Consider the following 26,049-nt stretch of genomic DNA (forward strand, 5'->3'; position numbering starts at 1 on the left):
CATCAAAGATTTTGATTTTAATTGATCAATAGGTCAATCTCGATTTAGGGTTTGGGGTATCGAACTTTAGAGCTTCGATTTACTCATTAGGGTTTGATCTATTACCCTATGGCTTTATTCATAAAGATTAGGTTTTATGGTTTCATTCTTTATCAAACAATCCAAATTCGATTCATAGGTTCTTAGATTTCGAATTACCTTTTAACCTAGATGTTTGTTGAAACCCGGACCACCAAGAAGGATGAACTGCGAGCTGAACACGAACGGGATGCGAGCTGACTCCTATCGGATCGAGCTGCTTCCTATCGGGTCGCGAACGGATTGAGGCTGATGTCGCGAACGAGCTGGAGCAATCAGGAACGGGATCGCGTCTATCGGGTCGCGAACGTCTGATCGGGAACGCCTTGATCGTCTGTCGCGAACGAGCTGGAGCAAGTCGGGAACGCGAGCTGGATGAGCTGGGATCGGGTTGATCAGGTCACGAACAGGTTAGGGATCAGGATGGTTTGTATCGCGATCGGGGTTTAGGTTTCTCGCCGGGAAGATTAGGGTTCAAGCCGGCTAGGGGTTTAGGGTTTGTCGATTTGGGTATTAGCTTAGGGCTTTAGAGTTTCGTGCTGATAACGTGGTGTAAACTTAAAAGATTGGAATCTGTAAGTTCTCGTTATATTAATCAATCATAAGGTGCCTTTGTATATGGGAGTTACAAAGAGATAAAAGGAAAGACATAAATATGGAAAGTGTACAAGTACAAGGAAAAGGAAACTAGGGTTTCCCCTTCTCTAAGCCGCCTCTCTCTCTCTCTAGGTGTTGGGTCGGTTTATGGACCGGTCCGGTTATGGACATCCATCATATGGTTTATAACATAAACTTCATTTTCATACGGAAGACTAATAGTAGAAAATAACTCAATATAAACTAGATGCTGACAAAAACAAAGAAACTACATGTACCTGACTAGTTATATGTGTAATATTTGATTCAAAATGGTTGATCAACTTCATTTCAGTCAATGTTAATTTTATCTTACACCATTCACAATGAGGGTATTGAATAAAATTTTAAATTGTTGAATGACTACAATAGAAGGGTCAAAGAGTTGTGAAATTTTCGTGGATTATTTGTAGTTGAATCTTTTCAATTAATTGACACCTAAAAAATGGGGTACGTATCAACATGTTACTAGATTATTGGCATATGAAGTTGCTGGTATTTTTTTCACCTTAATTATTTCAAACATAGTATTTATAATAGATTAATTTATCAACTTATGTATTTTACAGATTTGTTTCGTTTGATTTGGACACAAAAAACAAATCTTATATTAATACAATTTTAACTATTTAAAAAATAAATTTTGTTTATATCTTTAGATTCTTTTGTAATATAAATTAAAAAAAATAATAATAAGAAAATCAAAGCACATATATATATATATTAAATTAAAACTAAATAAATAGAATACTGGATTTTTTATTAAAAAAATCATCGTAAAAATATAGAAGTCAAATGTATGTTGAATGATTAGGTGAAGTGAGAAAAAGATGATCGAAAAATCAGATCTTTGCAATCCATTTTAAATTAAGTGCTACTTAGTTGAACCGTGTAACATACTTTTTATCATCGGTAAAAGTGGTTTCAGCTCCGTAGAGATGACACTGGTCTTCTCTGATTCTTTGTGCTTAAAAGATGGATTTTACTTTATTAGTCTTTCCACACCAAGCCACAACCAACATATTGTGATTCATGAGTCCATGATCCATCCATTTTACATTAGTCTATAAGTTTACAGCTTGAGTAGCTAATGGATGATGTTATGGTCATACTTCCCCAATAGTTGTGTCAATCGCTTCATAACAAGCTTGACGACATTCATCATCCGAACTATGATTCCTGATAATTCATCTAAATAACTTATTATTTTGGTTTTTTTCAGAGATACCAAATTATCTATGGATAAAGATTTCTATGAAACTCTTAAACACCAGAAAAGGTAGTCCAAGTTGTTATAGACACTTGATATCGGAAAAATCGTCTAAATGGATAAACGATAAAACTCATGCTTGTAGAACTGGTGAAAAATCAAAAAATAGTATGGATTATAAATGTATTGATGATCCCACATCTAAGACAGTGATTGTCACATCGTGTTAGATTCCTTTCAGATTGCAAAGTTTCTCATATTTGGCACAATGGATTCCTCTTTCGAACTGCAAAGTTTCTCATTCCACCTTTGTTATCAATTACCAAAGATGATTTGATGTGAAATATTAATAGGTTGAATAGATAAACCAAAGTATATAGTCTTAGATTTTAATAGTTTAAACTAGATTTTGACTTACACCCCCTAACGGTTATTTGTTTTAACTTTTAAAAACGTTCAATACAAGACAAGTAATAAAATAGTATTTAATAAGAAACAAAAAAAATTTAATACAAAGAATAATCTAACGTTAATATAACAATATATATATATATATATATATATATATATATATATATATATATTGTTATATTAACGTTAGATTATTCTTTGTATTAAATTTTTTTTGTTTCTTATTAAATACTATTTTATTACTTGTCTTGTATTGAACGTATTTTTATCTCATGTAAAATTATTAGTAATACAATAAGTAACTAATTATTTGAAGTTTAATTTGTTTTTACGTCAATTTTATATCATCCATGTACATTAATATTTAATAATTTTTGTCCCGCAGTTCAAATAAATTATCTATATTATTAAAACATAAATACAATATTGAACTAACTCTTAAACTAACAGTTTAGTTACGAATAACGCCACTACAAATTAACTAATTCTAATTTTCAGCATTATTATTCTTAACAAAATCTTCCTTAAAAATATACAATCAAATAATTTTATAAATATGGTCAGCATTAATGATTGCTCAAATAACAAAATATCTTAACAAAAAATTTCTAAAGTAAACAATTAATTAATTTTACCTGTAATAAATTGTATATATATATATAAATAATACTAATAATATGATATAAAAATAAATATAAAATATTTTTTACCATTTCATAAATATTAAAACATATCAATTTTCCCTGTCCAAAAATAAGTAGCCTATTTATATTATATATAACAACTATTTTAACATCAAAATATGCTTTTAATTGCAATTGAACCAGAATCTAAAAAACAAACCAAAACTGAACTAATCTAATTTTTATCTAATTGTATTTCTATAAACGAGGAAAAAAAAACAAATAAACTGAACCGTAAACCGGACGGGACTATGCAACACTTTACGTGACCAAAGTTAGATACAAAGGGTCAAACTAATTAATTCACTTTCTAACATGTTCTACATGGGACCTACCTACTTTGTCCTACTACATTTCAATGACCGAATATGTATCGAAACACACATGCGATCACCGACACTTATGTATCAACGTGATCGGAGCCGTACATTTTAGATGCAAACGGACGGTGGATCTGACACAATCACTACCAACACAGAGTCTTTGTTTGTTTTACTTACAGAGGAAATCGATGAGAAGACGTCCGTCGCACAAACGTCCCGTGGATCGCCGAAAAAATAAGCGCCCGTTAGGGAGGCCAACGAGGTAACCGAGTCCAGCGACGAGTCCGCCCGTGTCAGAATTAGAATCTCCGAAGTTAAAAATCACTGGCGGAGCTTGACAACCTGCTGCGGCTGTTGCAGAGGGATGCCGATGACTAAGAACAGCCAGTGAAATGAATGTAACAAAGAAGAAGGAGAATGAATCGGAGTGGGGAAAAAGAGTTGCCATTGGAGAGACCTTTGATAGTGTGGAGAGAGTTTACGTCGATAGCTTTTATATTCAGGAGTAACTGGGACAATGAATATATTTTTGAAGAATTTTTATGGGTGGGTTAGCAATGTGTAATATACGCATAGAATGTAACTGGATTGTATTATTAGAGTCAAGGGTGATCCTGAGCGAATCGAACATAGAGCCTCCAAATTTTTAAAAAAAATCTACATACAAAATTCCTTCAAATTTGTAAAAGAATTTTTTTTAGAAAACCTTCATTAAATTAACGATATCTCTCTCTCTCTTCTCTCCCTGCGACTCATCTTCCTCAAGCTTCTGTTTTCTTGATTCCGGTGACCGGCGCGTGGTGGCTCCTTTAGCACCACCGCCGGTCAGATCTACTATATTTTCTCTGTATGTTTGCTCTGTTGCTTTAAGTCTTGTTTCTTAGTCTAGAGGGTTCCAGATCTGGTTGAAATCTTCGATTTTATGGATTGAAGTGGAGAGTTTCAAATCGGAATCCATGGCCGTCAATCTCGTCAGATCTACAGCATATGGCGGTGGATTTTTGGTTACCGGCTGTTTTGATTAAGAGCGTGTCCAGCAGGGATTGGTTAGCTTTGCCGTGGTGGTGAGATGCGTAGATGGCGCATAGTGAGCTTTTTCAGAGTCCAATAGTGAGTTTGAGTTGGATCTGGAAGGAGTCAGTGGAGAAGAGGCGTGTAGAAGGCGCGTGGTATCCTTTCTTCATAGTCCAATGGCGAGTTTAGTTGGTTTTGAAGAGGGGTCGGTGAAGCAAAGGAACATTGGAAGCTCAATCTACAGCAACGGTTATACATAACCTATCGGGCCGGTTTTGTTCTCTCTATGGCTGGATTTTGAGTCTCGTCTAGAATGTTTAGTTTCTTGTCTTTGTTGTGTAGTCTTTGCTAAGTTTGCTTGTTAGTTTAAGTGTTTCGTATTGTGCTTTTGTCTCCAAGATTGTCTCTTGGCAATCGATGGCTTTTGGCCCCGGGGTTGTATCTTTTAACCGTCGGCTTTGGTTTTCTGGTGTCGTCCTATACAACAGCCCAGCTTCAGTGTAACAGGCCTTGTACCATCCAGTTGAAAATCAATATAAACAACAGATGACAAAAAAAAAAAAAAAAAAAAAAAAAAAAAAAAAAAAAAAAAAACTCTGCTCTGGTTACTATTTAAATGGAAGAAAACATAGACGCATCTTTATTTTACATTTGCTAGAGTAAAAGTGTTTCTTTTTTTCCACCAGTTTTTCCACTTTTTTCTTTTATTATAGTTTATTCTAAAATTACCTATCAAATCTATAAAATCGAAAATAAGTAAAAAACACAAGTAAAGATCTATTTGTAAAGAATTTATTGGAAGCTTTGTCAATTTGTTACAAAAATGGAAAAAAAAATCTTTTTATACATAGTATATGATGAATTGTGACAAACTGATGGATTACATTATATTATTATATTTATCAAATAAATAGTATAGAAAATTGATCTCTCGATAGCATAACAATAAACATAACCGACTACTAAACATTTACATTTCTATTCCACAATTTTATAATAGAATGAAACATAACAGATAATATATTACAATGTTTGTTTTTAAGTGCAAAAGAGTTTAGGAGGAAACAGGGTAGACGTTATCGACAGTGATAGGCCCTGTTCGTTTGCGGGTCGCTAGCAGCAGCGACCAGTCCTAGCGACTAAACGTTGTTCGTTTGGTGGTCGCCGGTTTTGCGACTGATCGCTGCAACCAGACGCCAGCGTTCGGCGTTCAGAAATTAATGACAGTGTTGACATTTTACAGATTTGGACATAAACCACAACTAGACAGAAAGAATAGCTAATGATGTAAGTTTCTAATTCAGCTCTTGTTTCTTAAATGTTTTGTGATTGTTTTTTTCTGCTAGTTTAGTTTGTTTGTCTATTAATGAGACTTGTTATTTAGACCTGGACCGACGAAGAATTTCGGTATTTTCTTACTCTTTATGCTGAAGAAAAAAAGAAAGGGAACAGACCAAGGACTGACATGAATTCAGTTGGAAGAGAGTTCATCCCTAGGAAGTTTGAAGAGAGATTTAGTAAGAAATGGATATGGGACAGGTTTAAGAACAAGGTTGATGTTTGTAGAAAAGCATATGTCAAGTTTAAGAAGCTGACTCACAACAGAACCGGACTTGTCTATGATGCTATGGGACGGTTGGAGATGCCAGATGCTTGGTGGGATCAACGCATAGCGGTAAATAACTTTGTTCTTGATTTTTGTTTTTTTTTTCTATTTAGAACTTGAGTATGCATTGTTCTCTTAGTCTTATTGCTTTAATAATGTGAGTATATTAGCTTGAAATGTCTTTGTTTGAGAATGTTTAGTGTTTGAGAATGTAGTACGCGAGTATTTATAATGAGACTGGTTTGAGAATGTTGTATGATTAGTAATAACGTGAGTTTTCAAGTGAATTAATTTTTTTATGTTCTTAAACAGGAATGGCCAGGTGCAAGAAAGTATAAGAACAAAGTACCTCCAAACATGGATATGTTTGAAGCAGAGTTTGGTGCTGTTAGTGTGACTGGAGCAGAAGGATGGTGTGCTCAGCAAGGAGAAGCTAGCTTAGATTCTAGAATGGATGCAGAAAAGGAAGATGAATCAGATTCTGCTGACACAGATATGCCAGCACCAAGAGAAGGAACAAGTAGAGCTGGATGTTCAAAGTCAAAAAGAAAGCGTAAAGAAGTTGATCAAGAGCCTTATGTTGTACGAAATGCAATTCTGGCATAAAAAAATAAGATAGCTGAAAGGATGTTAGAGATAATGGCAGAGGATCGTGTGGTGTTGCAACAGGATCGTAAGTTCCGATTAGACAAAGTATTGGAGATACTTAATGAGCTGCCTGGAGTGATTAAGTGGTCACCATTTCACATTGCTGCTGTTAGCCATCTCAAAGCTGATGAAGGAAACAGACTGGCCTTTATATCTTTCCCTAGTGATGATGATAGGATTAGCTACCTTGAGCATATGATTGGAATTAAGATTTATGGAGGATTGTAGTATGACTTTTGTTTCAGTTTTTTGTTACGACTCAGATTGTAACAATTGTTAAGCTAATGAATATTTTTTGTTATGACTTTTGTAGCTCATATTCACAACTTATATATATATGATTTTAATTACTTACAGATGGTTAGGTGGTACTTGGATGATGATGATGAGGATGAATATGAGGACGATGTGCTTAAGCCAGAGAGATTGCTTCAAAGAACAGATCGAGGTGCTGGATGGCATCATGTTCAGCAGCTTATGCACGGGGCAGATCAACAGTGTTATGATATTCTTCGCATGAATCAGAGGACATTTCAAGATTTGTGTAAGATGTTAGCGACGAGATGTGGGTTAAAAGAAACGAACAATGTCTATATTGAAGAAGGGGTTGCAATGTTCCTTGAAGTGGTGGGTCAAGATAAGACGGTACGGGTTATTGCAGAAAGATATCAGCGTTCGTTGGATACGGTCAAAAGGAAACTTGAAGAGGTTTTGAGTGTTCTCTTGAAATTTGCTGCAGATGTACTAAAACTAGAAGATGGTGAGTTCACAAGAGTATGTCCTGCTTTGAGAGATGATGATCGATACTGGCCATGTTTTAAAGATTGTATTGGGGCATTGGATGGAACTCATATCTCAGTTCGCCCTCCTAAGCGAAATGAAGAAGCATACCGAGGTAGAAAACAGGAGCCGACCATGAATGTCCTTGCTATATGTAACTTCGATATGAAGTTCATATATGCTTATGTGGGTGTACCGGATAGAGCACATGACACAAAGGTATTGACTTACTGTGCGAGGAACGAGCCCTTTTTTCCACATCCGCCAAATGGAAAGTACTATTTGGTTGATGCGGGATATCCCACAAGAATAGGGTATCTTGGTCAGTATCGCAGAGTTCGGTACCATCTCGATCAGTTCAACAGAGGAGGACCGCCAACGAACAGTCGAGAGGTGTTTAACCGGAGACATTCAAGCTTGCGATCAGTGATTGAACGGACATTTGGAGTATGGAAAGCAAAATGGAGAATTCTTGACCGTAGGCATCCAAAGTATGGTTTGATCAAATGGATAAAGCTAGTAACAGCAACGATGGCTCTACAAAACTTCATACGTGATTCACATCGAGAAGATAATGATTTTGTGCGTTGGCAGAGAAGAGAAGAATATCATACACATGGTGATAATGATGAAGAAGAAAAAGATGAAGATGAAGAAGAAGAAGAAGATGGTGATGATCATGGTGGACATATTCCATATGAGCCTACTGGTGATAGAGTCATGGAAGGTTTACGTGATCATATTACTAGTGAGTTGAGTAGAGGATATCGATTACCTTATTAGTTTATTTGATTTGGATTTGTACTGATTTTTATTTATTAGTTTCATAACATTTGACTTTAAATTTTAAAACATTTATTTTATTTTTAGTTTATTAATATAGTTTTAGGTACAAGGTACAATATAAATTAAAAATAAAAAATTGAGTTACAAAACCAAAATTTTGAAAAATATAAATAACTCTAATCATATTTTTTGGTCGCAAGCGATATCAAAACGAACAAAACAGCAGTCGCTGCGATCAGCCGCTGCGATCAACCGTGCGGCATGGAAACGAACAACTCAGCGACAACCGTTGCGATCAAACGCGCGACCTTGAAACGAACAACTACCAGCGGCATCAAGTCGCAGCCGCTAGTCGCCGACTCTGGTCGCTGACGCTGGCGACCGCCAAACGAACAGGGCCATAATCATTCCCTACACTGAAGCAGGAAGAGAAAGAGAGAAAGACGGTGATGAGGATGAAGAGAAGTGGAATGATGATGAAGACAATTAGGAGCAGTGAGAGCATGTTTATTGGAGGTTTTTAGGGTGGGATTCTTATATTACGCTAAAAACTTCATCATAAGAACATCCAATAAACATGGTCTGAGAGGGAGGACGAGGAGAAGAGAGAAAAGGAAGGAGAAAAAAGATAAAGATGGAGGAGTACAATACTATATAATGTACAAAAGTATACATGTCTGTCTACATATTATTGTTGGAAGCGAACAAAAAGAAAATATTAAAGAAATTGTATTTACACTGAGTCTACAGTCTGTTTTAAGAGATTATATGTTGGAGCAGAATTTATTTCACAAATCCGGTTTATAAAAGCGTCAATCAAAACATGTTAAACGCCAATAGAGACATGATCAACGAGCAAAATCCAGATATTCCGGTCCAAATTGTTGGCTTGTAGACTGGGATAGCAAGCTCCGAGTCTACGGATAATAAAATAACTAAGACTTGGAGCAATGCATATAACACGTGCACTCTAAATACGCGAAGTAATTGGAGCGAACTGATCAGTTTAAAAGACAAGTCAAGACCATTATTTGATATACACTTTTGGACTTACTTTTGAGACATATAATACTTTCTTCGAGATGTATTGTCTTGTGTTGAGTCTTTGTCGAAAATATTAGTCCAATTTGAACAAATTATCTTAAAAATCTACTCAAAACTATTATTTTCTCGCTATTTCTTTAAACGTTACTTTATTCACATTAGAATTTTGATTGCGACTTTTAACTCCCACAATTTAACACCATTAGAGTCCCACATTACTTTTTTATAACAGTTACTTTCTTAATTTAAGTTTTTGTACCGATCATTAGGTCTAATTTCCCTAAACCATATGTATAGAAAGTTTACGTTCCCTTTTATTTCTCTATCAAAGAGAAGAAATGGTGTTCCAGCAAGAAAAGGAGAAGAACATATGTTTTGTTCCCAGCCCAAAACTCTTTGGTTCGAACTTGCAAATATAGAAACACAATCGTAACTGTTACAACATGGATGATATGAAAGAACAAAACCAAAGGTACATGAACCATTTCAAGTTATCACAACAACTCTCAAGAAAAGAAAACATAAAAGATTAAAGTCCAGTTCCACATAAAGCTTCTCTGTGGATATTGTTAAGCCAGTTTGTTTTTTTCAGACGCTTCCAAACTATTCATGTTTCACCTTCTTGCTCTCCCTTTCCCAGTCCCTCTGCGTCTTTAATCTGATTCACAATATCTGCCTTTTTCTCCATTAGAGCTCCTATTTTTTCATCAATCTTCTTTAGTTTCATTTTCAGCTTACCAATGTCATTACCCTTCTTCTTGGTATCATCAAGCTTCTTCACATCTTTTCCTTTCTTTTCTTCCTTTTTCTCAGTTTCTTCATCATCATCTTCATCTTTTGACCCTGCTATGTTCTTCTCTTCTTCATCCTTTGTTTTTTTCTTTTCCTTTGGGTCTTTTTTCTTGTTCTTCTCTTTGTCTTTCTTCTTACTTTTCTTCTCTTCTTCACCCTTCCGGCCTTCTTCTTTATTTTGGTTCTCTTCTTCACTACCATTATCTCCCTCGGTGTCTTTTCTATTCTTAGTTTTCTTGTCCTTGGACTTGCCTTCCTCTCCTTCAGCTCCTGGTTCTTCAAATTTAATATCTCTGGACAACACTTCAACTTCAAGGTTTTTCTCATTCTTCTTATCTTCTTTGTTATCTTTTTCGCCTTTCTCTTTCTTCTTTTTCTGCTTCTTTTCTCCTTCATCCTCATCGTCTGCTTCTTTCTCACATTTCTCATCAGTTTCCTTTTTCTTCGCCTTATCTTTACTCTTCTTCTTTTCCTCCTTGTGATCTTCTTTCATCTCTTTTTTCTTTTCCCCTTCTTCTTCTTCATGTTCATCATTCTCTCCTTTTTTCAGCTTCTTTTCTTGCTTATCTTTGGATTCTTCTTTTAGTTTCTTCTCTTTGTCTTTTCCGTCTGCACCTGATTCATCCTTCTCTTTCTTTTCCCCTTCTTCTTCTTCTTCATGCTCATCATTTTTTCCTTTTTTCAGTTTCTTTTCTTTCTTATCTTTGGATTCTTCTTTCGGCTTCTTCTCTTTATCTTTCTTCTTGTCTTTTCCGTCTGCACCTGATTCATCCTTCTCTTTCTTCTTCTTTTTATTACCTCCTTCTTCTTCTTGTGATACATCTTCATCTTTCTTCTCCTTATCTTTCTTTTTTTTCTTGTGTTCCTTCTCTGTGTCTTCAACTTTTACATCAGAATCTTTCTTCTCTTTTTTCTTCTTAACTTCGGTTTTTTCCTCAGGCTCATCCTTCTCTTCCTTTCTCTTCTTCTTGTCACCCTTGGAATCTTCTTTGGTTTTCTTCTCTTTACTCACCTTGTTCTTACCTTCTTTGTCATCTTCTAACTCCTCATTTCCTTGTGATACATCCTCATCTTTCTTCTCCTTATTTTTATTTTTCTTCTTTTGTTTCTTATCATGCTCTTCAGTTTCCATATCTCCATGGCCTTCTTCATCTTTCCCATGTTTCCTTGAAACACGTTTTTCATCTTTCTTCTCGGCATGTTTGTCTTCTTCTACCTCATCTTTTACCTTTGTCTTTTCTTTCTCCTTTTCGTCTTTTGATTTCTCGTCGTCCTTTATTTTAACCTTCTCAGTTGACTTGGCCTTAACTTCCATCTCCACCTCAACCTTCTCTCCCTTCTCATTTGGATCCACTTCCTGTGTCTTCATTGTTATATGAAGTTTCTCTTTCTTGACATTTTCTTGGTTCGGTGACATGGTTCCCTGATAGAGAAAGAAGAAATAAATATTTGTTATAATAAAAGAAGAGCTACAACGACTAGTTGATATTGGCTAGTTGATCAACACTTACTATCGACATATAGCTCATCCAAAATTTAGATAACTGAAATTTCACGATATGCTTTTTTTTTTGTTGTGTTTGATATATATATATAGATATATGTATGGTGTGACACCAATATTCAGAGTAGTTCGTCAGATACATAAGAAAAAAAAATACCAAGTAAAGAGCAGCAAATTCATAAGAAACCAAAATTGCAGATCTATTGAAGAAACTAGAGATCCATGGAATACATTAAAACAAAAATGAACTTAGGTACCTTATAATTTTCTTTGTTCTCTGTGTTGTGAAAGACGATCGAATTGATCTGTATTGGATCTGAGATGGGTTTTAGGTGGTATAAAAGGAATGAGTCACACGGAGGTGACGGTGTACCCTACGCGTTGGGTGTAACACGTCTTTCATTTTTGGTCATGGGGTCCCACTAACACTTTTTGGGCTGTCCTACTTTATCAACCTTTCACATTTGTCTCATAAAATAACGTTTGACATCAAAATGCCTAACAGAGAATTTGTCCCTCTCGGACAGCTATGATCAATGATAGAGATTTATAGATGCACGGATGTGCGGAGTATGATGGTATACATCAGCAGGGGCGAATCTAGACTCTTTTTGTATTGGGTGCACCAATGATAAAAAAAGAAAAATACAAGCAGAAAGAGAGTCGAATCATATGCTTTGCCGTTTGAAATTGCTAGTTGTCTATGATTGAGATTCAAAAAGATTATCATCCCAATTTATTTTCAAGACTTGGATAATAATACAGTTAACTGACTTGTACAAGTTAGGGTTGCCAAATTATTATTTTTGCTTGATGCTTAACAAGGGATTCTTGATTGAAGATAATTAACAGTGCTCTCGAATCATTTCTTATTTTTCAGTGGTCATCTCCTCATGCGGAATTGGTAACTGGATCACTTTGTCCTTGAATCCTCTGTTCTTTGGAGATCGCCGTGGTGTTGAATCTCTGAAACAGGCAACTGCATACATTAACAAAACTGATGTAAGAAATCCACAAGAACTACCTATGACTACAGCTTCCCATGGAACTGTTGCTTCTTTCTCCTCGTCATCTTCTTCTTTTGGCTGCTGCTCTGTCCGTGTTGTGGAGCATGATACTTGAATTTGCATTCCACAGATTTTGCTGTTGTTCGCTTAAATGTTTGGATCGTTTAATCTGTCAAGCTGAGAGCTCCCAGGGATTCTACCTGAAAGATTGTTGTTGCTCAAATCCAAAACATCCAGCTCGCTGAGCCTGGACAACGTTTGCGGGATTTTTCCCGAGAGGTTGTTGTACGAAACGTCTAAGATCTCTAGCTTCTCGAGACCTCCAAAACTTTGTGGGATCGATCCATAGATGTCGTTGTGTGAGAGGTTCAAAAGCTTCAGGCTCTTGAGATTGCCTAAAGAAGTTGGGATTTCTCCGCGTAGCTTGTTCTTGGAGAGGTCTAAGACAGTGTAGAGGTAAAAGTTTCTGTTGGAAATAACTTGCTTTACTCTCTTCCAAATCACTTCCAAGTCTTGTGATTCGGTCTCTGATAAGTCGGTTATTTCGGAAATGAAGCTAGAAACAATTGAAGATGAGCTCGTGGGAGATTCTACCATGCCTGTGAGATTGCCAAGATTTGAAGGAAGAGTTCCATCGAGGCTGTTCTCAAAGAGATCTAAGACCTTGAGACTTGTGAGAGTTGATATGTCTTCTGTGATTGAACCTTTGAGGGGATTGTTTCTCAGGCTAAGAACCTCAAGAGATTGAGATAGCCTGGAGATAAAGCTAGGGAACATACCCGCGATTTTGTTGTCATGAAGGTCAAGATGCTTTAGAAATGAGAGTTTTGTGAATTCGCCGCTGAAATTGTTCCTACTCATGGTTAGACTTACGGTGTTTAACCCGAAAGAAGCTGCAACATCTCCAGAGAACTCGTTCGAAGATATGTCGAGCAATGCAAGCAATGAATCTTGGCTGAATCTTGGGAATTCGCCTGATAACTTGTTCTTTGACAAGTCCAGCCACAGCAGCCTGTAAATATTTGCTATAGACTTTGGTACTGATCCTGAGAAGTTGTTTTCAGACAGCTTCAGTATCATAAGTGATGTTTCTCCAACGGTGTTAGGGATATGACCAGAGAAGTTGTTTCTTGATAGCGCAAGAACGAATAACCTCAGAGACTGAAACAAACTAGGAGGCAGTGAACCTGAGAGTCTGTTGTCTGACAAGATTATATTTCCCATTTTCAGATCAGCCAGCCATTTGGGGAAGCTTCCTTCGAGTCTATTCAAGCTCAAATCCAAGAAAGAAAGATCTGTTTGATTCTTGAGCCAATCCGGAATTTTCCCTTCTAAGCCACAAGAACTAAGTGACAGATGTGTTAACTTAGACTGTGGAAAGATAGAACCATTATTGTTCCATTGGAGTTTGTTTCCTCCGAGCCGCAGTTTCCTCAGCTTCTGAAGACGGAACAGCCATGTGGGAATCTCACCTGACAAGCCACTGTTATTCTCGAGATTTGTTAGATTTTGAATTGACGATGGAATTCCACCGGAGAAATTGTTCCTACTCATAGACAGAGTTGAGAGATTGACCAAGCTGCCAATACCATCTGGGATCTTAAAGGACATGAAATTCATCTGAATATTGAACGTTTCGAGCTTTGTTAACTGTGATATGGACAACGGTATAGAACCAGAGAACTCGTTCTGCTTCAATGATAGCTTCCGTAGTTCAGTAAGACTGCCTTGTAACACAAACAAACACACACAACGGGGTATAAAGTTAGTAACATCTAGGCTTGGGCATAAAATCCGGAATCCGAAATCCGAACCGAAAAACTAGACCCGTTATCCGATCCGAAACGTAAAAATACCCGAATGAGTTTTGTAGGGTGGTACAAAAAATATCCGAATCCGAAGTGTTATTAACGGGTAACCCGAAAAATCTAAAATTAATAGTCAATATAAATATTTTGAAATATATATAAGTATTCCAATTATTAAATTCAATATTTGTGGTAATATTATATATAATAATAAATATTAAAATTCTAATAAATGCTTTAAGTACACAATTAGTTATAAATAAGTATTTTATAATTTGCTCATTCACATAAAAAGTCTACTCTCTATAAGGCAATACATATTGTTTACAAATGATGTTTGTTTTCATGCTTGAATTAACATTTTATTGTTATTTTATCAATTTTATATGTGATAGATTAATTTTATTTAATAGATACTTTTCTTTATGTTTTACTTCAAAAATTTTGTTTTTTACTTTGGTTATATCCGAACCAAACCAATATAACCTGAATCCGTACGATATATGATTACTTTATTGGTTTTATGAAGCAATACATCTTTGAACCGAATCCGAAGTGTTATTATCCGAACCCGACTCGTACTAATAAAATTTTAGTATGGGACCTAGAAGCGTAAGCCCGAAAATCCGAAAACCTGAAAAACCCGACCCGAATGCCAACGGGTACCCGAACGTCCTGGCCTAGTAACATCTATGACCCCTATCTAACATCCTTTTCATACATGAATACTTTCTCATTTTCACGCAGATTAAATAAACATTTAATTTTATATATTTTCTAAACAAAAACATCATTAATTATACAGCTAATCATATCTCAACCAATAAAAAATTAATTAGAGAATATAAAAAATCATATAGAATTTAAAGTTAATAAATTTAATTTGATCAAAAAAAGGTTAATAAATTTTGTATTGAAATTCTAAAACAAGTGAAAATTTTACTCTACAGCTATACTAAATATGGAATGGTAGGAGTACAAATTTTAAATTTTGAGATTGATTTTCAGATTTTTACCAATTTCAGGAGGAATCTCTCCTCCAATAAGATTCTCATCTAAAAACAGTTCCTCCAGATTCTTGAGTTCTTTGATGTCACAACTCAACGTACCACCGATAGCATTCATGCTTAAGTCAAGGTGCTGAAGAGTCTTTATGGAAAACAATTCAGGACGGATCGTGCCGTTGAAGCTGTTACCACCCATGTCAAGAGAGATTAACCTGGTCAAGTTCCCAAACCCATCTCCAGGTATCTCTCCTTGTATGAAATTAGAGGAGACATCTAGCCTCATGAGAGAGCTTACACGCAGAACCGGTCTCAGAAGGGTTGAACACACGGAGCCAGAGAGGACAAGACCGTTGAGATTCAGGTCTGTCACTTCTTTGGAAGGCGAACGAGTGTTGCATCTCACAAGTTTCCATTTGCAGCAATCTTAGTTTGGCCTCCATGTCTTTAATTCCCCCAAAGCGATTTGTGTGGAGTGGTTCTTAATGTTATGAGTCAGCAGCTTCTTGAACTCGAGAAGAAATTCTCTTTGGTCCTTTGGGCAAGAGAAAGATTGTCGTGGGATGAAGTAGACGAAGAAAAAGAAGAGGAAGCAGGAGAGAGAGATTGGCTTCTGCATTTTTTTTTCTCAGAGCTTTTGACACTTCATGTCTTGTTGTATAGTTACTAGTCCAAGAAGGCAAGAAGACTAAAACGCGGACAATATTTCTGTTCACTGTCGAAGTTTTTTTTTCCACTGTCGAAGTTGTGATAGGAGCATGATTAACCCACGGCCTCACTTAAAGTATCTTAGTGATTATTTTATTTAAATATAATTAAGATCCTTAGCTAAGAAATAAAAGAGTGGAAATTTCATCATGTCTACTCCACTTAGTAGGGGTCATTGGTTTTTGTATTTTAATGGATTTAAAAATCCGAACTAAATCTAGTGTTATTGGTTTTTGTATTTTCAAATATGTATTAAAATCATGTGTTATTGGTTTAATGATTCATAAATTCTATATCAAATCAAATGTTATTCAATCGTACAGATTTACTAATATATTTGATTTAATAATGGATTTGAATGGATTTGAATGAATTTGTTTAGATTTTTTAGTTAAAAATACAAAGACTCAAATCCGAGGAAAAACCTCCGGATTTGCATATTTTACTTGGATTTATAAATACTATATGGATTTCTAAATCAATCAGAATATATAAACCAATAACACTTCCTATAGATTTTTTTTCAGAAGTACTACTTTTAACTTCTTTTAAATATAACTAGAGATTGTTCCGCGCACCCGCGCGGATATTGGTTCTTATATTTTTATACATTGATATTTGTTTTTCATAATCTTATATCAAAACAGAAGTCACGACCTTGATTCATGTGTGATTTTTTAAAAAATAGACCTAATGGACCTATTCCTAGAAAATCATGTTACATTTAATATCTAATCTTATCATTTAAATTTTGGGCCTACCAAATTTTTTTATTGGGCTATCAATAATTAGATTTAAACAATAGATGATCCATTCGATTTATAGATAATATAAATTAAATAGATATAATTTAATATTATAATATACCTCTATATGGTAAATATTTAAATATTTGTCGATGTTAACTTTTAAAATTATAAAGATAATTTTTTAAATAACAAAAATCATATTATCTAACATTGATTAATCTTTACTACCTTAAACCAAAGAAAACAAATTTTAAACTATATAGTTTATTTTAAAAATTAAACATAAAACTAAATTTTTAATTATTTACTCAATAATATAAATCTATGAAGCGAAAAGTTAAATTTTTAAAAAACTTTCTAAATTTGTGAAATGTTACAATATCTTTGAATATGACAATAAAACAATATTTTACTAATCTTTATATATATAGTTACGATTTTTAATAATGAAATAATAATCCGAAAATATATATATAGAAAAAGATACAAATACATGTGAAAGTTTGAAACAATCTATCCAATGAAAAAAATATACAGTAAACTTATTATGTTCTAAAAATTGATAAACACATATATATTATAATATATACCAATTTAGAATTGAAAACAAAATATTTATATAAAAATAAATAAAAACAAAAACTCGCGCGGTTGCGTGGATCGAGATCTAGTTAGTGTTATATATTTTATATGGGTTGTAATATAGCCAATTGTATTCAAAAGACCTATACCGAATCAGGTAATATAGTTATTTTTGGTACAAATATCTGAACATGTTTCAGATACATTTGTTATTTATATATTTTTAGGTTTCTATACATCAGAACCGAACTCATCCAGATCTAGAAAGACTCAACTCAAAACCCACACATAAATTTATAATATTCAAGCGGACCTAATTTCAGAAAAAAACGATACCCAAAAATAGGAGTGTCGATTCGGGCTGGCCCGGCCCGGCCTAACCCTGCTAAGCCCGTAAATATTTGAACCTCGCCCGGCCCGGAAATATTTTGGGTCTATAATTTAAAGCACGGCCGTTATACAGCTATAGGGCTTTTCAGGCATTTTGGGGCTTTTCGAAAAATAATTTGTCATTGTCACTTTTATCTTTTTAATACATTTAAATTTTCATAAAAAATAGTTTCATTTTTTTAAAATATAAAGTGAGTTTAAACTTTTCTTCTTTATCAAATGTTTTACTTTTTCATATGCATTAAAAACATATTATAAACAAACCAAATTTAATAAGATTTAAATAATCAAATATAAATTAAAACTAAGTATATAATAGAACAAAATTTATGATAAACATGGTCAAACATTTTATATTTTATATTTTGAAATTAAAAAACATGTTGTACATAAAAGAAGAAGGTACATTTGCAAAAGTTAAAATGTGACACTTGTAAGGATCAAACAATAAAGTGCATTAACAACTTTTATTTTTATTTTATTAGAGTTTGAATAAAAATATTAAAAAAATATGCCAATACTAATAATGGTTTTGATTGCAAGAACGATAATATTTAAAGCTATACTATAAAATTTTGTGTTTTCAGGCCGGTCCTAGCCCAAACAGGCTTAGGTCCAAAATACCCAAAGCACAAAAGACTCAATCTTTTTGGGCTTATAAAACTAAGCCCAAGCTCGGTAATTTTTAGGGCTCGGCGGGCTCGGGTTGCAAGCTTCGACCCTAATTGACATGTATATCCGGAAAGAACAACTCGTACATAAATGGATAGCCAATTTTCATGCTTAGTTGATTTTATAAACTAAAAAAAAAAAATTTTCTATGTGTTTGGCTAAATTAAATGAAATAGAAAGAGTTCTTTATTTACTAAAATAATTATATGGAGTGAAAAGTGACAATAAATGTAAATCATTTTTATTACTTTAATTTAATTTATTATTTTATTCACAAAAAATAAACTTTTTTTCTATCAAATCAAAGATAAAATTCCGACTTCTTTGTTCTCTACGGCATATCTGCAAAGCAATATAAAGAGGGCTTGGAGATATTTAGCTTGGATAAATAAAAGACGTGGGAAAGAAGTTTAATTTAGAAAATTTAGCTAATAATTTATTGCAAAGATTTCACCGAGAATCCAGACAATTACCTCTAACATAATTTTCCAAACTCTATATATTTTAAAGATATTTTCAGGAATAAAGTAATATTGTGTTATTTTCATTGTTTGATTAATTAATATGTAAGCCGATAGTCGGGGTAAGTTAACTGGTAACTATTGCAAAAAAATTTATTTCGATTTTGGTTAAAAGCTTATGTTAATGAAATTACAAAGGGACATTAATTATCCTTGTTTACAAAGAGTTTTCATTTAGTCTACTATCCTTGTTTTCAAACATTCTCAATGTATAGTTCAACTTTAATAATATAGACTAGATCTCGACCCGCGCAACCGCACGGATTTTTGTTTTCATTTGTTTTTATATAAATTTTTTTTTTTCAATTCTAAATTTGTTTATATTATCATATATATGTGTCATATCAATTTTTAAAACATAATAAGTTACGGTATATTTTTTTCATTGAATAAATTGTTTCAAGCTTTCACATGTATTTGTATCTTCTTCTATATATATATATATATATATATTTTTTTTTTTTTCGGATTATTATTTCATTATTAAAATCGTAACTATATATATAAAGATTAGTAAAATTTTGTTTTATTGTCATATTCAAAGATATTGTGACATTTCACAAATTTAGAAAGTTTTTAAAAAATTAAACTTTTCGCTTCATAGATTTATGTTATCGAGTAAATAATTCAACATTTAGTTTTTGTTTAATTTTTAAAATAAACTATATAGTTTAAAATTTGTTTTCATTGGTTTAAGGTAGTAAAGAATAATCATTGATAATATGATTTTTGTTATCTAAAATATTTTTGTATAATTTTAAAAGTTAACATCGACAAATATTTAAATATTTAACATGTGGAGGTATAGTATTACAACATTAAATTATATCTATTTAATTTATATTATCCATAAATCCAATGGATTATCTATTGTTCAAATCTAATTATTGATAGCCCAATAAAAAATTCTAGTATGCCCAAAATTTAAATGATAAGATTAGAGATTAAACGTAACATGACTTTATAGGAATAGGTCCATTAGGTCTATTTTTAAAAAAATCACACATGAATCAAAGTTGTGAATTCTATTTTAATATATAACTAGATTTAATTTTTATATTTTTGTTTTTAGTCATATTTTTGTTTTTCTTTATATAATATTTATCTTCAATGATTAATAAGATGTTTTAATAATTGTATTAAAATAGTTGGACCACACTTATATCAATAGGTCATATTCCTGTTTTAATAGAATAGATAAATTAATCTTCTTTCAAATAACCATTTTGTACCCTTCTTTTTTTTTTAATTTGATAAACTTAGCGTTTTTAATCTTTATAAGACCTTGTAACTTTTGAAAAAAATGGGTTAGTTATAACCTTATTGCCTTTTCATGCACCAGGGAACAAAAAGGACCAGAACGTCCCAAAATGAAGAAAGGGCTACGCTCTGTTTATTAACGACCCGTTTTTTTCTCGAAACTATCGAGGCACAAGACAATTGTGCAGTTGCTTCTTCAAGTTGGTCCAAGAGTGGTGGCAACGGTTTATTCATATGTTTTTTTTTGTGTTAAAAAAAAAAGCTGAACGACAGTACGATGTTATGTTTAATTCTGCTGTGGTTTGAGCTTGTGATTACGGTGGGCATTCTCGTATCCCGATCCTAGGAATTGTGATTATGGCATCGATTTTCAATGTTGCAAGAAGATCTCTACTGGTAAGGACGAGAAAAAGAAAAGACACCGAGCTGTGCTTTCTTATCTGTCTTTGGGTGCTCAAAATTAGTGTTATACTATCACGTAAATTGCTTGAACGCCGACTGTTGTAGTTATTGAGGAAGTCACTTGCTTAACAAAGTTCTTTGGTGACTATCAAAGCAAAGTGCTTTATGCTTCTTCAATAAAGTTCTTTGGTGACTAGCAAAGCAAAGTGCTTTATGCTTAACAAGATTGATATTTAACAGCTAGAGAAGATACTATATAACAATATAATTAAATATTTAACAGCTAGAGAAGATACTATATAACAATATAATTAAATATTTAACAGCTAGAGAAGATACTATATAACAATATAATTAAACACTACATATTTTCGCAAACCAGTAAACAAATCTCAAGCCGTATCGTACATATAACTTATAGTGGTATAAACAAGTTTCGAACTAAATCAATATAGATCACGAGAAAAGGGAGCAACAAAGCTTGATGATTATATGGTGACTAAGCTGCAGATGGAGCTTTGACGTACTGAAGCACACCGGCCTCCGACAAAGCTTTGACAAACTGCTTCTTATGGTCGTCACCTCCTTTGTCGCCACTGATGTTCTTGTAATCAAGAGTCTCGTCGTTGTATATGTCCCACCATTTCTTGACCAACATTTTGATATCTTCTCTCCCCATGTTCGGCTCTTTTCCAGTGAACCTGGTACAAACACCATAAACAACACTCGGAAGATAAGTTTACCATGAACAAACTGAAAGTTATCATTTTTAAAAAACTCAGGTTATCATATTATTTTTACTCCTAAAGTAAATTAGGTTTTTCTGTAACTAGTTTGAAATTAGTTAAACGTGTAATATTGTTACCTCCAAGGCTTAGAACCAGCAGCACAATAGTGAGCAACTTTAACTTTGTCAAGCTCTACATTCTCTGGATGTCTCCAGAGCATAGCCATAACCAAATTATAAATTCCTGGTATCGGCTTGTATATGTCCCTGAAATACATATTCAAGAAATCCTGCAGCAAAAGAAGTGTATACGAATGAGATAACTATAACGTGTTTTAGGTTGTTTATTATATACAGGAAAAAATCTTCTATTTACCTGTTCCGCAAAAGGAGTGGGAGGAACAACTTTCAGAGTCTCCAAGAGATTATGATAAGTGTAAAGATTAGGCTCGTAGACGAACATTCCAGCGTTGAAGTACAAAGGTGGCTGAGGACCAAGTTCTGACGGCCAAGTCACCTTTTCTGGACACTGTTGGCAATAACCTATCTTGTTCTGTGGGGTGTGGCTCCATGTCTTCTCGCAGAAACAGTCTTTGACTGCGTAGAAGTGGCCGCTCGGGAGATCAAACAAGTGGTCTATGTTTTGGAACACTTGTATGTCTCCGTCCAAGTATATCATCTTGCTATACTCCACAAACTGCATCCATGCATATTTTTGTCATATGTTTTTTATTATATAGTTTTCTACAACGTATGTTATTTGTAAGAATTTAATGAAATAGCTAGTCTAGACTCTACAATAAGTATATACTCTCAAAACTGAACCAAAAACTGAACTCTAAACCTGAAGCCTGAAATCTTAAACTTCAACACGAAAGAATAAATTATAAACCCTAAATTTAATTTAAAACAGGCGTATTTTATAATTTAAAACATTTAGAAAAAGCTACAAAATTCTGTAAAATAGAAATACTTTGGCTAAAAAGTATAGAAGTTTGCTATTTCGAATAACAGTACAAGTCACTATAATATATGTTGACATCTGTAAATTTTTATCACAAAAAGTACACACATATATTATACCTTCCAAATACGAAGCTTAGAATAGTTGATAACGTAATAAGCCATGGCAAACTCGGTTTGACTCTCCGGTGGGTAAACCGGCTCGATCTCTTTAACGACACAGCCTTGCTCCACCAGCTGTTTCCGGTGATCCTCTGGTACGTCCGGCAATACAGCCACCACAAGTGGATACATGCTCTTAACTTTCCTTAGCCCCTTAGCAAGACCCACCACTCCTTTCACGAAGTCTCCGTTTCCAGCTAGGAAAGTCACGTAAGCTCTCTTTTCTCCACCGTTAGCGACTGGTCCGGTGAATTTGTTGTCGATCTCAAGTGCCATCTTGTCTTAAGAAATGAAGAGTGTTTGTCTTTGTGAGTTGTATATATTGTTTTGCGTTTGTAAGTGATCGTTGAATAGGAAGAAGTGGTGCTTTATATAGAGTTTGTCAGTGGTTTAGGTTAATTAATTAAGATTAAATTACTAATGACTTCAGATAATACAATAGGACCGACTCCTAAAAGTTTCCAGAAAATATTTTTATCTAACGGCTATCAAGCAAGATTGTTATATCCAACGGTTGTATATAACCGCGTGAAGCTTCGTATCAATTAACTATTGGAAGAGAAGGTCCCACTTTTTGGAGTAATAAAAAAAGAAGGTCCCACTTATCCAAGTGATGCCACGGCATTACATACTGACACGTGCTGATATGAAGACTGTTCGACTCATCAAGGTATTAATAGATCATGTGGTAGTTGATCTGTCACTTGTCACTGGGTTCCACTTCAGATGCTACAATTTGCACCGTGAGATATTCTGATTGGTTAGTGGTGTGACACGTGTCCACGTGAAATGTACTTGGCGGTGATTCTGACACGTGTCGTGAGAAAAGTCTATGGACCCATTAACCGTTTGGTCCATTTTTACAATTCTTAATTTCTTATGGGTAGCATATCCTAACTATGACCGACCGACTATTTCAATCAATTTTACGTTACAAATGAAATATTAAAATTATGACAGCAAGAGTTTACCTTTCAAATGTAATCCAAAGTTGGTAATCCTTTTCCATTTCTGTAATATGAATATGTGTATGTATATACTCATGTACAATTAAACCTAAAAAAAAAAAAAGTTTACCAGTTTTAACTAAAAACGTGTGCCGTAAAAAATATAATAAATGTGATGATTGGTTCAATTGTGGCTCTAAAAATTTAGCTGTAGGTATATTAGTTATAGTCGTAAAGTTGTTACTGTAGATTTTTTTTTGCGAAGACTTTTGCTGTAGTTAAATTTGTTGTAGCTGTAAATTATAGGCTGTAGATATTTTAAAATAAAATATGTGAAATATGTGATGTATATATAAAATAATTATTTTTTATCAATTAAATAATTTATATTAATAATCTTTTTATAAATTCTCAAAGTTTATTGTTATTTAAAATGTGATATGTAAATAATATATATTTTATTTAAAATATTTTAATAATTTTTACAACACCCAAAATTGAATTAAATATTTAAAAATGTTTTTAATTATGATTATCTAATTTATTTGATATTATAGATAGTTTTTTTATTTCACAGATTCTACACCCTATAAAAGAAAGCTTTAGACCTAAAATACATTTAAAAAAAAGTTGTTTTAGTTTTTTTGTCGTAGCTTTAAAAATAAAGTTAAATCATGATTGGTAAAAGCTTATAGAAACTTGATTTAGACTTTAACTATTAAAAATAAAGCTACAACATGATTGGTAAAGTTTAGTGATTTAAAATTAAATAAAGCTAAAGTAAGGAGATAAATCCTAACCAATCACCCCCAATATTTTTTAAGTTTGAAGAAGTTGATTATTTGAGTTTAAATCTTTAGTCTTTTCTAAAAAATCTATATAATTTAAGGCTTTGAGGTTAGAAGGATTTTTGTTTGTGGTTTATACTGTAGAGTTTAATATAATTTTAAAACTTGAAGTATTCGGTAAAACATTTTTTTTTTTTTTTGCTAAAAAACTGTTAAGAAATACTTGTTATACAGCTTTCCTTTTACTTCCATAAAAAGTAGAAATTTTTAGCGTTTGGTCTTTGAATTTCTTTTGGTTGGGTAGATGCATAATGCCGACATCAACGGCGTTTAATATCTTCAGTTCAACAAGTAATCTAAATTGAGAAGGGTTGTGCTGTGAAATTCTCAGTGGGCCGACGTAGCTTACTCTAAGGAGGGACAAAATAAGAAAATTTGGATAATGTTAGTTTAGAAGTATGTGTTAGGTCACTGAACTTCTTTTGACTGGACTTTTTAGTATAGAATATTCTATGGAATCCTTAAAACAAAATAGACGAGATTCTACTTTTGATTAAACTGTCAAATGGGAATCTAATCTATATTATAACGATTGAATTTTTGCTCTCTCTTCAACGCACCATGTCAACGTTTTGTGGGCTCCACTTTTAAAAAGAGTAAAAAAAGTGTAAAACACATGGTTTGAACCCGGGTTATTGAGATATAAACACCATCATTTATATCACTAAACTAAATGATATTTTATACATTGATGGTCGAAACTAATATATATTTATGAAAGTCAGAAATCCTTGCTTCTTCGGTTTTTTCTGTGGGCCGGGCCTACAAGCGCATTATGAGTTTCATTTTTAAATGAGATTCATCACGTTATATGAAAAAAAAAACAATTATAGTTTTCTCATATTGTAAATTGTCTTTGTTTAACATGAGTTACGGTTCTTTTCATCATTGCCTTAGACAACTCTGTAGTGTGTCTGTTCGTAATCTATTTTTTCACCAGTGATGTCATGTCCCCGATTCTTGATAGGATTGTCCAGACGGACTGCGGTGCGTGGAGATGCACCAGTATGGTCATATGGCCCAAAGACAAGCGTGTCATAGCCTGGAAGTAAGGTTAAGGGCATCAGGAAGCTAAGGCATAGCTAATCCAAGAAGGAGACAAGCTCAAAGGAGCTGGACAAGCGAGCTGGTAGCTGGACAAGATCAACGTGAAGCTCGATGAAGTGAATGATAAAAATGGATCATGAGAAGACTAAGTCTAGGTCTGGAAATAGACACAGTGTATAACAGCTGGGCGATGCAGTAAGCAAGCTCGACCAGCTAGGTGAAGTGTAGTGCAGCTCGGTGTAGCTCACTGAAGTATAGGTCAGCTCCCTGAGCTGGATTGTCTAGCTCACTCAGCTGGGTCAGCTGGGGATCAGCTCAACTCAGCTAGATGGAGTGTTGGAAGCTCGGACCATTAGGTCGGTCCGGGCAGTTACCGGGCCGGTTGGTTGGTCAATGATGGCTATGGGCCGGTGGGCTCTTGGGATTGAGCCAGGAGCATGGGCAATCCTTTTAGGCTTGTTTTGGACATGTCCAGGAGTGGTTTGACAGTTCCAGGACGTCTGGTAACTGTCATAGGCGAAAGGGTGCAATATGTACCATTGATTAAATCAATGGCCAGAATTGATACCGAAGGGATGCAATGGTTAAGATGTAACCACCCCTTCTCCTATATAAGGAAGGCAAGTCCGTGCCTTTGCAGGAACGCCAGGGCTTCCTTCTGCACCCTGAAACACAATGAATCCAGAGAAAAATACAGAGAGTTGGTCGGATTTCCAATCCAAGACCCATGGTGGTGT

At 34.0% G+C, this 26,049-nt stretch overlaps 5 protein-coding genes and 1 pseudogene across 5 annotated transcripts in view; 2 read left to right on the top strand and 4 right to left on the bottom strand.

Moving 5' to 3' along the window:
• The window catches only part of LOC106318997 (GDSL esterase/lipase LIP-4), a 10,048-nt gene extending 5,140 nt beyond the window's left edge, over positions 1–4,908 (bottom strand). The window contains exon 1 of the mRNA XM_013757184.1: positions 3,519–4,908. Within this exon, the coding sequence (XP_013612638.1) occupies positions 3,519–3,789 (271 nt within the window). The 5' untranslated portion in view covers positions 3,790–4,908. The remainder of the gene's footprint in view (positions 1–3,518) is intronic.
• Positions 4,909–5,596: 688 nt separating this feature from the next.
• On the top strand, positions 5,597–6,582 carry LOC106317293. The gene is made up of 3 exons (XM_013755134.1): positions 5,597–5,642; positions 5,789–6,030; positions 6,274–6,582. Exons 2-3 carry the CDS (start codon positions 5,821–5,823, stop codon positions 6,565–6,567), a joined length of 504 nt encoding a protein of 167 aa, XP_013610588.1. The 5' UTR covers positions 5,597–5,642; positions 5,789–5,820; the 3' UTR covers positions 6,568–6,582.
• Positions 6,583–6,966: 384 nt separating this feature from the next.
• LOC106314439 lies at positions 6,967–8,665 on the top strand. Its single transcript, XM_013752308.1, has 2 exons — positions 6,967–8,008; positions 8,601–8,665. The coding sequence occupies exons 1-2, from the start codon at positions 6,967–6,969 to the stop codon at positions 8,663–8,665; spliced, it is 1,107 nt and encodes a 368-aa protein (XP_013607762.1).
• An 844-nt stretch (positions 8,666–9,509) lies between these two features.
• Positions 9,510–11,922, bottom strand: LOC106319140 (DNA ligase 1). The gene is made up of 2 exons (XM_013757383.1): positions 11,773–11,922; positions 9,510–11,434 (listed from the first exon to the last, which is right to left on the bottom strand). The coding sequence occupies exon 2, from the start codon at positions 11,426–11,428 to the stop codon at positions 9,827–9,829; it is 1,602 nt and encodes a 533-aa protein (XP_013612837.1). The 5' UTR covers positions 11,429–11,434; positions 11,773–11,922; the 3' UTR covers positions 9,510–9,826.
• A 462-nt stretch (positions 11,923–12,384) lies between these two features.
• LOC106314440 lies at positions 12,385–15,962 on the bottom strand (annotated as a pseudogene).
• A 5,117-nt stretch (positions 15,963–21,079) lies between these two features.
• On the bottom strand, positions 21,080–22,796 carry LOC106315941 (galactinol synthase 2). Its single transcript, XM_013753790.1, has 4 exons — positions 22,429–22,796; positions 21,722–22,042; positions 21,484–21,635; positions 21,080–21,319 (listed from the first exon to the last, which is right to left on the bottom strand). Exons 1-4 carry the CDS (start codon positions 22,744–22,746, stop codon positions 21,118–21,120), a joined length of 993 nt encoding a protein of 330 aa, XP_013609244.1. The 5' UTR covers positions 22,747–22,796; the 3' UTR covers positions 21,080–21,117.
• Between the last annotated feature and the right edge of the window lie 3,253 nt (positions 22,797–26,049).

The sequence above is a fragment of the Brassica oleracea genome, chromosome C9 (genome assembly GCF_000695525.1).
Source record: "Brassica oleracea var. oleracea cultivar TO1000 chromosome C9, BOL, whole genome shotgun sequence".
NCBI lineage: Eukaryota > Viridiplantae > Streptophyta > Magnoliopsida > Brassicales > Brassicaceae > Brassica > Brassica oleracea.

Coding starts and splice junctions, on each gene's coding strand:
- LOC106314439 (XM_013752308.1), top strand. CDS start 6,967: ATGGTTAGGTGGTACTTGGATGATGATGATGAGGATGAATATGAGGAC. Junction 8,009..8,600: donor AGAAGAATATCATACACATG/GTGATAATGATG, acceptor ACACTGAAGCAG/GAAGAGAAAGAGAGAAAGAC.
- LOC106317293 (XM_013755134.1), top strand. CDS start 5,821: ATGAATTCAGTTGGAAGAGAGTTCATCCCTAGGAAGTTTGAAGAGAGA. Junction 6,031..6,273: donor GGTGGGATCAACGCATAGCG/GTAAATAACTTT, acceptor GTTCTTAAACAG/GAATGGCCAGGTGCAAGAAA.
- LOC106319140 (XM_013757383.1), bottom strand. CDS start 11,428: ATGTCACCGAACCAAGAAAATGTCAAGAAAGAGAAACTTCATATAACA.
- LOC106315941 (XM_013753790.1), bottom strand. CDS start 22,746: ATGGCACTTGAGATCGACAACAAATTCACCGGACCAGTCGCTAACGGT. Junction 22,043..22,428: donor CTAAGCTTCGTATTTGGAAG/GTATAATATATG, acceptor GCATGGATGCAG/TTTGTGGAGTATAGCAAGAT. Junction 21,320..21,483: donor GCTGGTTCTAAGCCTTGGAG/GTAACAATATTA, acceptor TGTTTGTACCAG/GTTCACTGGAAAAGAGCCGA.